Genomic DNA, 17,969 nt, shown 5'->3' with positions numbered 1-17,969 from the left:
GCTGTGGGTGGGGTAAGAGAAGAAGGCGGTAGCACTGCGATGGTAGGAATGTGATTATTGGAATGTGATGACATAGGGTAAACAACCTCTATTCTACGATCCTCCTTACTCTCCGACCGATAATACCCATGGCTTGCCAAACATGTTCGGAGAGTTCGAGAACCTAATCGTCGATCTAGCAGCAAGACTTCTACTAACATGTACATTTGTAGTAAGTTGTGGGGGAAGATGTGCACCCTTCACATCCCCCGACCTTCGCCTGAACAGGCGTGCGAGTCCCGGCAGAACAATCCGCCTCGCACGGTTCTGGTCAATCATACGATACGCCGTTGTTGCAGGCTTTAGCCGGGCTCGCGGAAGGGGAGCTTGATGCAGAAATCGTGGTAGAGCCACTCGTGGAAATGGCCCCTCCTGTTCCGTCGGCAGCCATGGCGACCAGGAAGGCTTGCGCTTCGCTGATGGCTTCGCTGTCATCATATGGCTGGAACCCCGGCGGGTCGATCGGGTCCACACAGACGCAGCCTGCAGCAAAGTTGTTATACTTAGTAGTTTTGATACCGACACAGTTCCCGTTGGTGTGTAAGGGGTCTGGTTGGATGTAGCTGTTTCCGCCACAGTTGCTGCAGTTGGGTACGTGCTGCGGACATTCTGATCCTGTCCGTTGAGGCATTCGAGACGTCGAGAAGTCGCTCGCGGGTATGATCGACCGGGTAGGACCGGGCGCTGTGGTCGTAAGCTCAGCGTAGGCAGCTAGAAGAAGGAAGGCGGCCACAATGATGAGAAGGGCAGAGTCCGCAGCCAACGCGGTGACCTGCCTGCCGAACAGTACCACCTGCGGAAGCGGCGCCGCCAGCGGCTGAATGAGATCCCCGAATGAGATGTCAGTAGGCATGGTGATCAGGTCTTTCGTGACACCTCCGGGCTTCACCTCTGCTATGGCCTGCCCAGCTACGTACCCTGCAGTCTCGTATGGGTCGCAGCTTCGCTTCCTTGTTACAGTGCACCGGCCGTACGTTTGCACGAACTGGCTTAGAGCAAACCCGGCCTCGGATGGCATTGCGAAGATCAGGTCACCCTTTTGGGCAAGGCTGCTGCCAACCGTGACGGTAGCAACAGAAAATTGACTACTCATGTATCAGCGTTGTCAAATGATACGTACAGTGAGCGAAAGAAACTATGCTCACCTAGTGCTATCGACCGTTGGGCTTGGTACTGCCGTTATCAGTTTGCCACCGTCTGTCTGAGTTGCGAACACAACAGTTTTTCTACCTTGGACCGACGATAGCATCGCAACGTTGGGACTAGGCGTTCTGATTCTGCTGATTGCGTTCTCCTGTTTCCGCATCTCTGCAAACTCTATAGCCATTCCCTCAACCAGGATGGGGACAAGAAATACGACCACGCGTTTCTGGAGGTTTGGCTGGTCGACGTTCAAGGCGAGCTGTAGGCTGGTTTCGCAATTTGGACTGTCTAGCCCGTTGGGACAATTCTCTTGATAGGCTATTTCTAACGCCGCCGCAGCGTCCGGTCCAAGAGCAAGTAACGCATCTCCATTCAGACTGGGGACATCTGTTATGAATTCTATCTGAGGGCCTGTCACGTTTACGAAGAGGCCCGCTGGCTGTGTGTCTTTAGTTCTGGTTCCACAAAACGTTAAATGGAACGACTGACGAGTGATTGATTGAAGTTGGTCACTGGTGCAAGAGTCACTGTTGGTATTAAGATATTGACTGCGCGCGGTGCCAAGGTAGTTTCGTGTGGATTGGAGCGCTCTTCAGCGTTGCAGAATGAAGCCAAAAGCAAGACAACCGTTGGGAGAAGCATGTCTGGAGAGCGCAAAGCGGGACCGCCAGTACCCAATGAAGTGCTGCCGTAGAGCAACAAGATCTTCCATATGATAGCAGAAAAGTGATAGAGATTGTGGGGAAAGATGTGAGGAGGCACGGACTCTGAGTTGGACTATATATTCGAAATTGTTTGGATCCATCTGGAGAAGGCTTACAGACCAAGACCATACGTCGGCAACCCTGACTCCAACAGCTTCTTCAGAGGCTGATAACATATATTTTCCATAAAATTTCTGGACACGAAGAATCTGGCAAGTACGGCAACAACATTTGATGAGCCTTCTTTTGGCCATGGTCTATGGTGTGTTTCATGGCTGAAACTTGGCACAAATCTTGAAAAAGCTAAGCTCAGCAAACACAATGTCTTCAACATGCTCGATGCATCAGTCTACGGAAGGGATTGAAACATGTAAAGAAGGGGAATATCATGCTCTCCTCTGTGTCTCTTGAACGCAAATGAATCAGCCAAATTTTGAACATATTACAACGCAAGCTCGTACCGCATTGTCCCAGAAATAAAAGTGACCGCGTTTCAAAAAGGGTACATGTATAAGAAATGATTCATTCATATGTTTTGAACGTTTCCGTGTATTAGGGGTCAGCCTCACATCTTCGCCTTGAAAGTCGCGCTTTACTATGGGCAGGCCATCTTCGGCTCATACTCTTCCAGTAAAAAGTGGCTGATACATTGTATGACACTGTGTATAAGCAATGGTCCAAAATAGCCGAGATAGGTAAATCCAGTGTAGAAACAGATGCGTTATTATCTGAAAAGAATGCCTTACCAGGATATGGGATATGCGAGCGAGCTACCAAGTTATACAAGCCGACCTGAGATAAGGCACAAAATGTCTTGAAGTTGACCAAGGACTCGGCTCACATTCTACAACTCTATCACGATGGCCTTCTTCTGCATTGGCGGTCTGTGTTTTTGGCCTCCCATTCTGACACTCTATTTGACTTCCGTGACCTCCATCTTTGTCAGTTATGAGGTCGAAGCACCCAAAACTTTGTGGGTAGATCAAAGCTGCTTGCTGAAAGGCTTCACGTCAGCAACGGTACAAGAATCTCTAAATATTGCCACCCAAGGGGCCAGCCGACTGCTCAATCTTAACGACAGATACCAAGGATTGGTCTATCAACTGCTCTTCAAGGTCGCAAGGGATTTCAATGTAGAGACTGACGAGGAGACGGCGGCATGGCTCGTGGTCGGTAAGCAATTGCCTGTACTGCTATTTGGAATGAATGTAGACGTTCTAAACCACCTCCAAGAAGACTTAGGCTGGATTGGCGCGATGACGTTAGGAAATAACAGGGACAATGCCGACGTCCGGATCTATTGCGGTGAGTAGGGTCCTCAACATTTACTTGCCTGTCAGTAGGAAGAAATCAAGCGTCTAGAGGTGTCTGCAAGAGCAAAGCCCATTTGGCCTTTCTAGACCAATACATTGTAGATATGTCTCGAGACATTGCACAAGGCAGTCCGAAAGCGAGGACATCATGTTGACTGGAACTTTGTGATAGACAATGGCAGGAGATGGACGCTAGTACCGGACGATCCAGTACAGATCGCAGCAGGGCTACCGCCTAATTCGCATCGTTATTGGGGTGATGATGCAGAGTACGAAGACGCAGTAAAATTTCATGCGCAAGAATGCAGATAATGTAGGGTGCGACAGACAGGCGACGCTCGGAGTCACGTACAGTACAGAGTCTCCTGACCAGCACGGCTTCACGCCAGAGCCAGCGCATTACCGCAGCCCACGTCAAACCATTACGGTACGTGTTCAGTGGAACCGGGGGAAAGTCGAAGAAATTCTCCCACATACCCCATGGGGCGTGGGCATCTATGGAGATGTCTGCCTTGAATCTCATACCGACGTTTGTTCTACTGCATCAGGTGAGTCGCTTTGAATAAGAGGAATATGAGTCGTCCCACCATTCTGACTCAATTATCTAGCTCTTGAGCCTACAACCCTATGATCGTAAGTCTTCGTTGTACCTCAGCCCCAGACTGACAAGCCTCTCCAACCGCAGTAGGGGGTGACTCATGCCAAATTTTAGTAGCCAAAATCTCAGCTGACTTGCTTATTACTCCACAAACGGCATACTTTTATCAACACATAAAATCTAGAAACAAAAATCAACACTCCTAAGGTGTGCAAAAATGTAAGTTGTCTGGAGCTGCGGGGACTCGAACCCCGAACCTAGTCTATTCTATAACACTAGCAGCGTGCTAAAGACTCGTCATACCCTTAGACCACAGCCCCTGCTATGTTATCCTTCCCAAATTTTACTATTTTCATATATATACATGTTTTGAACCTCTCATCCCATGTTTTCATCCTCAAACTTGCGACTTTGCGATCATTTCGGGAGCAGCTCCTTAGTCTAAATTGTGCAAAGTCTAACATTTAGGCACAGTGGTTTCACAGTTAAAGACATTATTGAATTTACACGTTTTTGAACCCTGTAGCTGCGCGATAATCTTGTCAGACCTGGTCTATGCTAGTTGAGGCCATCCAGACTCCCACCGAACATGAAAAAGTCCTCTTTCAGCCCACCGCAACTCTACAACAAGAACGCCCATATCTCCGACTTCGTAATGGCTCTTCTCGAGAAGATTTGCAACTTTGCCTGCAAGTTTCGTTGTAAAAGCTGTTATTTCAAAGGTATTGTCTAGCGAAAAGAGCTGCTTTTAATGTTCTACCAAGACTGATCGAACCTAAGGCGCCAGTGGATGGGACATCCCAAATATAAAGGCTTCGCCTCTCTGTATATAGTTATATTATTTATAGCTATATAGCTATAGAAAATAGTTATATAGCTATATTATTTATAGTTATATAGCTATAAAGAATAGTTATATAGCTATAGATAATAATTTTATAATTATAACTATAATATACTAGAATAATTAGTTTATTTAATATATATATAAAATTAATACGTCTAAAAAACTAAGATATAATTTTCGAAGCGATTCGATTTATTATAGATTATAAATCGAAATCGAATAACTCGAAAGAATAAATCTTTAGTAATTTAATAAGCGACTTTTTATATTTATATTAAGTCTATATCTACTATATAAAGTTCTTTTCTTATATTCTATTTATTTATATATACGATTTATTTATATAGTATTTATATATAGTCTTAACTCTAATTATATTAAATATAATCTATTATATTATTAATAGATTATAAACTCGATTAATTATTAATCGAGATTTTAGTCTTTTATTATATTTATTTATTATCGCTATAGCTTCTCTAAATATTAGAGAATATAATTATCTCGAAAATCTTATTAAAGAATATTTAAGAATAAGACTATAGTAAATTAGAGAATTAAATTATTTATTCGCTAGATAGATAGCGTTATTAATTAAGAGTCTTTTTTATTTAAAAGAAAAGAAAAAGAAGGAAGATAAAAAGAAGAATCTTTTATTCGATTTAGATAATTTGCTAATAGTTAATTTATTAAAGAAATTAAATAAGGGACTTATTAATAAATTATACGTTAAAATAAAAGTTCTAAAGAACTTAAACTATTATCTATAGGCCTAGAATTATTAATAATTTCTTAAGAAATAGAATATTTTTAAAATAGTATTAGAGGAATTATTAATATCTATATAATTTAATAGAGAGTTAATTAAATAATAGATTATTTTAAATAAGTAAATTACTACGCTAATTAAGAATAACTTTAATTAAAATTAAAAGAGTTATATTATCTATTTTATTACGTTTAAATATATATAGAATAAACTTTATCGAATTTATAGAATAAGTAGTAAAGAACGTCTTTTAATTATATTATAGAAGTTTCTTAAATATATTAAATTAGTAGATTAGACGATTAATTAAATAATAGTAGATTTATAAAATTTATAGAACGAAGTTACGAATTTAAATTTAATCTATATACTATATAATCTTACTATAATAACGATAATTATAAATATTTATTAGAGAAGTAAATTTAATATAGCTAAATATAACTTAAGAATTAATAAGAATCTTACTATTAAAATAATTATAAAATATCTATAAATCGTAAAGTAAGATAGATAGATTAAGAATAAAGATCTATTTATATATAATAAATAAAAAAGCTAGTTAAATTAAAGGCCTCTTAGAGATATAAATAAGATAGAATATTATAACTATAAGAAAATTAAGTATTACGAGAGAAAATATTTAAATAAGAAGAATAAAAAGAATAAAAACTATAGAGCGAAGGATTTAATTAGGCGAAATTATAAATTAAAAAATCGATTAAAGAATTTAAAGATATTTAAAGATAATAAACGAAAACGCTTAGATCGTATTATAATAGTAATAAATAAATTAATTCGCGATAATAATATTAACGATATAAGCGATATATATAATTAAAAGAAAAACTTATAAATAACTAGAGAAAAGTTAGAGTTTATAAATAATATATTATTAATAAAGAATTTCTTTATAATAATAGATTTTTTAGAAGATAGTAGCTAGCTAATAGACTTCGAAGCGACTTATTATATAATATTAAATAAGAAATTATTTATTAACTTATAATCTTATTCGAAAGAAGTAGAATTCGATAATTAAGATAAGTTAATAACGATAAATAGAGAAACTATTCGAATTCGTATAAGTAATTATATATAAATTATAATAAATATTCTATATATCTTAGAATTAGATAATAATCTACTATCTATTATAGTATTAAATCGAAAGAGTTTTAAGATATAATTCGAAAATTTATATATTAGAATTATTAATATATTTATAAATAAGACGATAGTAAGAGATTATATAAGAAATAGTCTATATTAATTAACTAAATCGATATCTAATAAAGTATTCGCTTTTAAAGAGTTAAGATCTCTTAATAAAAGTATATCTATATTTATAAAATAAGAATAAGTCGATTATTTTCGATTAATATATTAACGATTAAGCTATATCGAAGCGTATTATCTAAAAAATCTATATCTCTATATAAGAGATATAAAGAAAATAAAATTATTGAAAGAATTTTAATATAATATATATAACTTTACGAAAATAATTTAATAGATTAATAAGAATTCTAAGCTAAAGGAAATAGTATTAGAAGCTCGAATATATATTGACTTTTAGAGATTATATCTCGTAATTAGTATTATAAGAGATAGTAAATAATTTATATTTTTTATTAATAAGACTATTTATTACGAGCGTACTCTTAATATACCTCTTAGCTCTATAACTAGCAAGCCTTAGCGAAGATATTCTCTATTATATTATATCTTCTTTTTATCTATATAGTTCGATACTTTAGTTATCTTATTTAATATATCTATATTAATATTATATTTATATCGATTTTAATACTATAATTAAGATTAACTTACTTATTTTATTTATATTAGCGAATAAATTTAAAGAAATACGCTAATAAAGACTTTAATAAGAAATTAAGTTAAGTTATTATATCTCTAAATAAATTTATTAAATAAATAAATTAATTTTAAAGAGTTTAAAAGAGATAGTGAAACGATCTCGATAAATAGTAGTTAAGAGATAAAGAAGATATTAGATTATTTATATAACTAGCGAATCGAAAGAAATAGTTAATATTATCTTATATTTCTATATTTAAAATATATATTAATAGTATTATTTATAACTTTATATATTATAACGCTTAAGGTTTTAACGAAGTCTTAATTAGATAAAAAACGATCGAGTTATAGCTAATTAAAAATACTATTCTTCGAAACTTTCTTATATATAACTTCTCTATAAGATAAGAGACTCTTTAAGCGGAGTAAGTATACTCGAAAGACTACTATTTAAAATATTTATAGTCTTTTTAACGTCTTAAGCGATTAAGAAATAAATATATTAAACCCTTATAAAGAAATAATCTTATCTTAGACTTTATAGTAAAAATTTTTATTCTTAATATCGAATAATTTTAATATATCTTAAAGAGACTTTATTATTTTTTAGTATATCTAATATTTTTAATATCTATTCTTTTAAAGTATTTAAACTTCTCTTTACTTTATTTTAAATTTTTCTTTCTTCTTTCTTATAATAAAGTCTAATATTAAAAGAATAAATTAAATTAAGACTCTATTAGAATAAATTAAGTTTTAATAAATATTAATTCTATTAGATATTACTTTTAATAAGATAGACTCGATAGATATATTTTAAATTATCGCTAATAGTTTATAACTATAATATTGAATTAAATATTAACTCGATAAATTTATAATTATATTAAATAAAATTCGTTAAAAGCGAGACGATTTTTAAGAGATTATTATTTGATATTATATTATCGTAATAAAAAAGAATCTAATTATAAATAATTTATATTAGATTTATAGAATAATTAAGAAAAAAAATTAACTAGTTCGAGACTTTTAGAAGAATATAACTTTTCTATAATAAAAAGTTAATAGTCTTAATATATAGTCGATAAAAGATTTATAATTATTCTCGATTAAGAAGAAATATATATCTAGATATTTAAAAGAAAAATTAGTTAAAATCTTAAATTTATCTCTATTTATTAATAATATTAATCTTATTTAAGACGACTAATTCTCTAGAATAGAATAGAAATTTAAGATTAATAACGATTATTATCTTATTAAGAATTCTAAGATAATTTATATAATCTCGCGACTCGGCGATAAGACTATATAGTATACTATATATAGAAGACTTCGAAACTCTATTAATTTATATTAATCTATTATTAAGATTATAAATAAGTTAATTAATATTTATAAAAATTTAGATCGATATAGTAATATTATTAATACTGATCGGAAAGGTATGGTATATTCCATGGGATATTCTATATCAAGTGATATCATACCGTATCCGAATATAATATGAATAGAGTCGGATATCATTTCATTTTTCTGGTATGGGTTCGGGATCTTGGCGGGATATCCCACGGTATGGTATATCTGTAGTATCATATCATGGAATGGTATATGTATGGGATATCCCGTTGGGATTTCTATATTTAGAAGTATAAGTAGCTATTCTGGATTCTGGCCAACTATGGCTACTACTACCATAGCTAAAGTGCCACTATTATGGCTGCCACTATCATGACTACCCATAACTACCCCTATCATAGCTATCCCTATTATGGCTACCTCTATTATAACCATCACTATTATAACTACTACTATTATGGCCACTACTATTATAACTACCACTATTATAACTATTACTACTATAACTATTACTATTATAACTACTACTATTATAACTATTACTATTATAGCTACTATATAATAGTAGGCTATTTAAATAATAAATAGTAATAGTTATAATAGTGATAGCTATAATAGTAGTAGTTATAGTAGTAGTAGCCATAATAGATAGTAGTAGCCATAATAGTAATAGTTATAGTAGTATATCGAATGAAGATAGATACGATTAGTCGTTAACTAGAATGATAATTAGAATAGCTACTTTATATTTCTAAATATAGAAATCCTAACGAAATATCTCATATATATACTATTTCATAGTATAATATTATAGATATATTATACCGTGAAATATCCCGCTAAGATTTCATATTATACCAGATATGGGATTATGCAAATATCAATATTCCATACCATATCAGAGTATGATATGGCAGGTCAATATCCCATATCATACCATACCTTTTCGGCCAGTAGTAATATATAATAAGATATATATACTCTATAATAAGAAATTCGATTCTTTATTAATTTCTATTTAGATCTTATTTAATTAAATATTATTCTTAATATTAAGGAAATTCTTATATTAAAGAATTATTTTTTAAAGAAATTAAGAAAGAGTTTAAAGACGTTATAGTAGATTATAAAAGATTTTATTACTTTAAAAATTATAAAAAAATATCTTTAAAAATTAAATAATTTATAACGTATTAACTATAAAAATTTCGAGTTTATAAAGATTATTATTAAGTTAATTATAATATAGATATTAAGAATAGTATTCGCGATTAATATATATCTTATATTTATTATTAGAGCTAGTTTAAGTATAATTACTATATCTCTAAATATTAAGATTAATTTAAAGTTAAGAGAGCTAATATACTATAACTACGATAAGAAAAGTTATTATTAAAATAACTATATAATAATTACTTAAATTAAGATTAATAAAAAGATCTTCGAAAAAGTATAATTTTACGCGATAAATATAAATAAAGAATTTAAAATTAATAACGTCGATACTATAGATAGCGACGATTTTTTATTAAATTTAGAAAACGAATAGTCTTTTCTAAAGTTACGGTAAGAGATATTTATAAAGTATATTTAATAGATATTTCTAATAACGCTCTAATACGTCGTTCTTTTTATATATAAGTTATACTATCTTTATAAGAAAGAAATTATTTACTTTAAAACTCTCTTATAGATAATAAATATATTAATACTTATGTAGTTATAAATAAATTCTTAATCTTAGCGATATATAAGATCTTATATTTAAAATTACTCTTATTATTATAATTTAAACTATTAAGAGATTATAACGACTAAATCGTAAAACGACTAATTATATATTATTTACTCTTTATAATAATAATAAAAGACTATTAAGAAGAAATATATCTAATATTAATTATATTATTAAAATATAATATAATAGTTAAAAAACTTTAAATAAATAATATAGAGTAGTTCTTAATATACTATAGAATAAGATACTCTTTTTATTTAATCGATATAATTATAATAGTAATTAAATATTAATAATAAACGAACTTTTTTTTCTCTTAACTTCGAACCTTTAATTATCTATATTATCTATTCTCTTATCTATTATATTAAAATAATAAAGCTCTCTCTTATTTATTTATAATAATAAGATTAATTTAAATATTTTTTTATTAAATAAGAATAAAAATAGTAAGAAGTCTAAGTTTATTAATATCGCTAAGATTAATATAGCGATTTATTATTAATTAGCTTATAAAAAAGATAATAAACTATTTATATTAACGATAAATAAGATTTATAATAACTCGTTAATATTATATATACCTTCTATTACTTAAATACCTCGCGATTTTCGTATATTAATTAATAAATTCTATTTCTATAACTTAGAAAAGAAATATAAAAGATATTATAATTTTAATTATTCTATTTAGATTAATAGTATTAATAAGATTAATTCTAAGAAGATAAAATATAAACTATTTACGAAGTATTATAATTATCTTAATATTTTCGATAGAATTAAGATAAATATACTTTTCTTATATTATTCTTATAGTTATAAATTAAAATTTAATAATAATTTTAATAAAACGAAATTTTTAAAAAGTAGAATTTATTTAATATTAGAATATAAATTAAAATAGATAAAGAAGTATTTAAACGAATATCTAAAGAAGGAATTTATAATATTAAGCTATATATTATTTATCTTATTTATCTTATTCGCGAAAAAGTCGAATAAAGAATTACGTTTTTATATAAACTATTAAAAGCTAAACGCTATTATTAAAAAAAATTAATACTTAATCTTATTAATAGATAAGATTTTAATAAGAATTTAGAGATATAAATATCTTATTTAATTAGATATTATAGTCGCGTTTAATAAACTATATATATATCTCGATAGCGAGGATTTTACTACTTTTATTATCTCTCTTAAAGTATATAAATATTAGATTCTCTCCTTCGATCTAATTAACGGCTCGATTATATATTAATAATATATAAATAATATTCTATTTAAATATCTAAACGACTTCTACTAGATTTATCTCGATAATATATTTATTTATAATAAGATAAAAAAGAAATATATCTAGTACGTTAGATAAATTCTTTAGAAATTAAGAGACGCTAGCCTTTAGATAAATATTCTTAAATACGAATTTTACGTTTAGAAAATTAAATTTCTAGATTTATTAATATCTATAAATAGGTTATAAATAGATTTTATTAAAATTTAGACTATTATTAAGTAAATTATATCTACTAATTTTAAAGAGATATAAATCTTTATCAAATTTTATAATTTTTATTAATAATTTATTAGAGATTTCTCTAAAATAGTTAAATTTATAATAAAATTCACGATAAAGAAGATTATATTTAATTAATTCTTAGTATATTAAGAGATCTTTTACTTTCTTAAAGTCGTCGTTACTAAAGCTTTAGTTTTATATTATTTCGATAAAATAAAAAAGACTATTTTAGAGATTAACTTCTTCGACTATATTAATAAAAAAAAATTTTTTTAATATAATAATAAGAAAATACTTTACTCGATAGTCTTTTATAATAAAAATCTAATTTCGATTAAATATAATTATTAGATCTACGATAAGAAACTATTAATAATTATTCGCTATTTAGAATACTAACGCTTTAAATTAAAATATATAAACGTTTTTATTAGAATCTTTATCGATTATAAAAAACTAATATATTTTATTAAGAAAAGAAATCTTAATTAACGCTAAGCTCGATATTTAAATATATTATTAAAATTTAATATAAAGATTATTTATTAATCTAGATCTTAAAATGTTAAGATAAATATATTTATATAAATAGTTAGATATAAATTAATTAATCTTAAAAATAAACGATTACGTTAATAGTATTAAATAATTATTATTCTTAATCGATTAAAATTGAATAATAAATATATCGATATATATATAATTAACGATTTTATTTATTATAAGATAGTAAGGGCTAATAAGAAGAATAACTATTATATAAAAATTTATAACGTTATTATCGAAGATAAGAATAAGTTTTAAGGAATTACTCTTAATAAGTACTTCGTATAAGATAAGATACTTTATTATAAGAATCGTTTATAGATATTCGATAATATATATATTAATATTATTCGAGAGATCTACGATTAATTATTCTACGATTATTTCGAGATAGTATATATTTATAAATTACTTAAAAGAGAATATTATTAGCGAGGTATAAAAACTATTATAACTATCTATATTAAGAATTATTATATTTATTAAAGAGTTAAAGCGTCTCGCGATTAAGAGTATAATTTATTATAATTTTTATTAATCTTATAGAAACGATAATAAGATATATCGATCGACTTCGTTATAGACTTACTTATATTTAATAATTATAACGCTATTTAGATAGCGATTAATCGATTTATTAAGAAATATTACTACATAATCTATTCTAATATCGATGAAAATACTATCGCTGAGAAGATAGTTAATTTATTATTTAAGAAAGTTTTCTATCTATATAATTTATCGATCTTAATAATATCGAATTAAGGCTCTTAATTTATAGCTATTATATAAAAGTTTTTTTATAAAAAATTAAATATTATAGTTAAGCTATTAATAGTCTTTTACTCTAAAATCGATAAATAAATTAAATAAGCGAATTAGAATATAAAGCGTTATTTTTAAATATATTATAATTATATATAGAATAACTAAATAAGATAACTATTTATTATCGAGTTCGCTAATAATAATACTATCTTATCGACTATTAATATTCTATCTTTCTTTATAAATAAGAGATTTTATTCTTAAATAACTTTTAGCTTAAATACTATCGATTATAAAATTATATATAAATATCTTAATATTACTCGAGCCGAGAATATTACGAATTATATAAAATAAGTTTTTAAATATATTCGAAGTAATATAAATCGCGTTTAGAAGGTTATAATTATATAAATTAATAAGTATTAATAAAAAGTTACTTTTTAAATAAGCGATAAGGTCTTTTTAAATAGTAAGAATATTATCTTTAATTGTCTTTTTCGTAAATTAGATTATAAGAGACTCAATTTATTTAAGATTATAGGTCTTATAAAAATTTTATATTATCTAGAACTTTTATTAATTATAAAGATCTATAACGTCTTTTACTTTAATCTCTTAAGTCTTATAATAAATAACTTCTTATTAGAGTAGATAAATTCTCTATCGAAGTATATTATTATTAATAATTAAATCGAATATATTATTAAAGAAATACTTATTTTTAAATTAATTTATAGTTATCTTAAGTATAAAGTTAAGTAGAAAGATTTTAATAATAATCTCGTCTAGTATAATGCGAATAACGATGAATTCGAAAATTACTAGAATTTAATAGACGACTTCTATAAGCGATATTTCGAAGAGTCTCACCTATAAAGAATTAATTAATAAAATTTCGAAACTATCTCGAACACCTCGTTTTTAATTAAATAAACATCGTTCGATATCTTTATAATAGTCTTATTTTTTCTAAAACTAAGAGTTAATCTCTTAAATTTATATTATTTAGAAATTATTTTATATATAACTTTTTACGTAGACCCCCGTTATTAATATAACTCTAAAGATCTTTTAAAGCTATATTAATATATATATAAATTATATTATCGCTATTATAAAATATAATCGATATTAGTTAAATAATATATTATAGAGAAGATTATACTAAAGTTATTTAATATTAGATTAGAGTTTTTAGCGCTTACGACTCGATTTAGTTCGAGAGTTCTTAATTAATTACGTTGTATTATTTTATCGATATTTTATCCGCTTAAATATGAATTCGAAAATTACTATTATTTATCTCTATATCTATAAATATAATTTTCGCTATATTATACTAATTTTCTCTCGATTAGACTCTTTATATACGCTTATATCTCGACTAGCGACGTCGTTATAGCGTAAATATAAAGAGTTATTATCGTTTCTAATATCTCTTATAAAGAAAGATATAATATTAAAATTCCCAGATACGATTATTTCTTTATTACTTTTATTATCTTTTAGACGTTAAGCGTATATATAGACTTATTTTTCTATCTTTTCTATTTATTAATTATAAGATATAATTTAATAAAGAAGAGAGATAGTATTATAAGCGTATTCTTAATATATCTCTTAGCCCTATAGCTAGCGAGCCTTAGCGAAGATATTCTCTATTATATTATATCTTTTTTTTATTTATATAATTCGATATCTTAGTTATCTTATTTAATATATCTATATTAATATTATATCTATATCGATTCTAATACTATTAATTAATTAAATCTTAAATCTATTATATTAAAAAAATAGATCTATATCTTTATTCTTAGAAATATAATTATAATTAATAAAATAGTTAAAATAAGAGAAGTAATATTATTTAAATTAGTAATATAAAAGAGTATAAGTTAGTCGAGAATATACTTAAAAAACGAGGTATTATTATAAAATTTATAATTATCTATACTCTATACTAGAATAATATTATAGAATAATTTAATAAAATATTAATTAAATTTATAAGATTTATATTTAGTTAGTTAGATTTATTTATAAACTTTTAATTAAAAATCGTAGTCTATATAAATTATTTAAAAAATAAATTATTATATAATAATAAAGGGAGTAAATTACTCTATGAACTATAGTTTAATAAAAACCCGAATTTAAGTTATAAAAAAGTCTTCGATTATTTATATTTAGTTTATTTATTAAAAGAGAAATAAGAAAATAAGCTATATATTATAACTTATTAAGATATATATATTAATTATTATTTATTTACTTAATATCGAATTTATAATTTTCGAAATAATCGATTTAAATAGTTTATAAATATCTATTTTTATAAGAATTATAAGAGAGTTTAATTAATAACTCTAATTTCGTTTTTAATAATCTATAACTTTATATAAGTAAATATCGTCTTTACTCGCTAAAACGATAATAATTTTAATAACGTTTTTATCTAAAGTAGTATTAAGATTATATCTAATAATAACGATAATAAGAAGAATTATAAAAGGTTTATATCGAATATTATATTATTATTATAAATCGAAGAAATTAAAGATATATAGAATTTTTAAATAGAGAGAGAAGTTTCTATTAACTCTCTAGAAAATATAAATAATAATAAAGATTTAAGACTAAGTAGTCTAAACGTATATTAAATTAAATCGAAATCTTTATTAGATCTTCGCGAAGTTAAAGAGACTCTTAATATCTTAAATAATAAAGAAATAATAAATTAAAAAATAATATCTAAGATTATTATTTAATAATTTATTATATTTATATTTATCTCTAATTCTTCTAATCGTATTAAGCGATATCTTATATCTTAGATTATTATTTTTATATAATAATCTTATATTAAGAAGCTAGATTATAATCTCTATAAATTTTATAGTAATTTTAATATAAAGAATAAGACTAAGCTTATAAATATTATAATCGAACTTTTTATTTATTAGAAAGTTATTTATAAATTAAACGCTCGCGAATAAAAGTAAGCTATTATTAAGAAAATTATTATTTTAATTATTAAAGGGATTTAAAAGCTCGCTATTCTATTAATTAATAGACGCTTAATTATCTATAAATAGATTTTTAAAATTAAATATAATAGCGATAGAACTATTAATAAATTTAAGGCTAGATTTATTATTAAAGAATTTATATAAGTAGAAAATATCGACTTTTATAAGATCTTTACTCTTATTTTATAATTTAACTCTTTACGCTTATTTTTATTATATATAATAATAATAAATCTTTTAATAGAATAAATAAATATTAATAATACTTATCTTAATAGCGATCTCTATAAAGAAATCTATATAATCTTATTATTAGATTATTTATTAATAATTAATACTAAAAATAAGATATTACTTTTTTAAAAAGAATTATATAATCTTAAATAATTAGTCTATATTTAAAATAAGAAATTTAAGTATATTATTAAGAAAATAGAACTTATAGCTATTATAGCTAATAGCTATATCTTTATTCGAGTATTATTAAAAAGAATAGTTATTATAATACTTTATATAAATAATATTCTTATTAAAAGTAAGCTATAAAGTATTATAGACTATATTAAATATTAAATCTATAAAGAATTTAAGACTATTAAAGTAGACTTAATTAATTATATTCTCGATATTTAAGTCTATTATAATTAAAAATCTTATATCTTAATTATTAAATAAGTATAATACGCTAAAAAGATATTTAAAGAATATTTAATAAACTAGACGACTTTTATTTATATCTCTATTAATAAATATAAATTAATTTAACTAGATTAATTAGAGAAAGAATATATAAATTAATTATAATATTAGAAGCGAATAGAAAATCTTATATTCTTTATAATTAATATATAAATCGATTTAATCTTTATTATAAAAAAGTTTAATTAATTTTATTATAATCTTATTATTCGCTATATAAATATCGTAAATCGAATATTTAAATATATATAAGATACTATATCTCTAGAACTACGCTATTAAGAAATAGAAATATTAAAAGAATTCGCGGATTTAGTATATAATAATAATTAGAAAAATCGTAAGTTTATTTATAAATTCGCTCTATTATATAGATAAGTAGTATATATATAATATAGTCGAAAATAGCGAGAGATAACTATATTTATTATAGAAGCTAAATATATAATCTTAATAGAAGAAGATAAAATTATTATATAGATTATACGATAGCTATAAGAAGTTCGTTTTTAAGTATTAGATAAAGGCTCTATAATATTACTCGATAATAATAAAAAGATTATTAATCTTATAAAGAATTTCGAATATTATTAAAGAATTAAATATATCGATATTTAATATTATTATATTTATTAATTAATTAAGAATAAGATAGTTATTATAGACTATATATCTATAATTTAAATAGTAGTAAATATTTTTATTAAATCGCTTAATAAGAAGCTATTTAAATAATATAGAGAATTACTTAAGATATATAGTTATCTAATTAATTAGAAGATTATTATCGAGAAAGTTCGATATTATATAAGACTTAAATTCACTTTTTCGAAATAATCTTACTATATATAAGAGTTATTATATATTCTAGAAGAATAATTTAAAAAGCTATATTAAAAGTTTACGTTATTTCTCTACTTTCTCTACTTTCTTTATAAAGATTTTTTCGAAAAGTAATATTAACTATTTACTCTATTATCTCTATCTTTCTAATAGCTAAATAAAGAGAAAGTATTAATTTTAACGATTTATAATTATTAGCTACGATTTATAGCT

At 25.8% G+C, this 17,969-nt stretch overlaps 1 protein-coding gene and 1 non-coding gene across 2 annotated transcripts; both read right to left on the bottom strand.

Annotated features, from left to right (window-relative positions):
- Positions 1-310: 310 nt before the first annotated feature.
- Positions 311-1,824, bottom strand: HO133_004694 (uncharacterized protein; the record flags this gene model as incomplete). Its single annotated transcript, XM_037295608.1, has 3 exons — positions 311-1,124; positions 1,185-1,621; positions 1,672-1,824. The coding sequence occupies 3 exons, from the start codon at positions 1,822-1,824 to the stop codon at positions 311-313; spliced, it is 1,404 nt and encodes a 467-aa protein (XP_037157609.1).
- Positions 1,825-4,026: 2,202 nt separating this feature from the next.
- HO133_004692 lies at positions 4,027-4,117 on the bottom strand. The gene has a single exon. It is a non-coding gene; the product is annotated as a tRNA-Ala (tRNA).
- Positions 4,118-17,969: the final 13,852 nt, after the last annotated feature.

This window comes from Letharia lupina (genome assembly GCF_014066315.1).
Source record: "Letharia lupina isolate WasteWater1 chromosome Unknown contig_2, whole genome shotgun sequence".
Lineage (NCBI taxonomy): Eukaryota > Fungi > Ascomycota > Lecanoromycetes > Lecanorales > Parmeliaceae > Letharia > Letharia lupina.
This window is presented reverse-complemented; position numbering and strand designations above follow the sequence as displayed.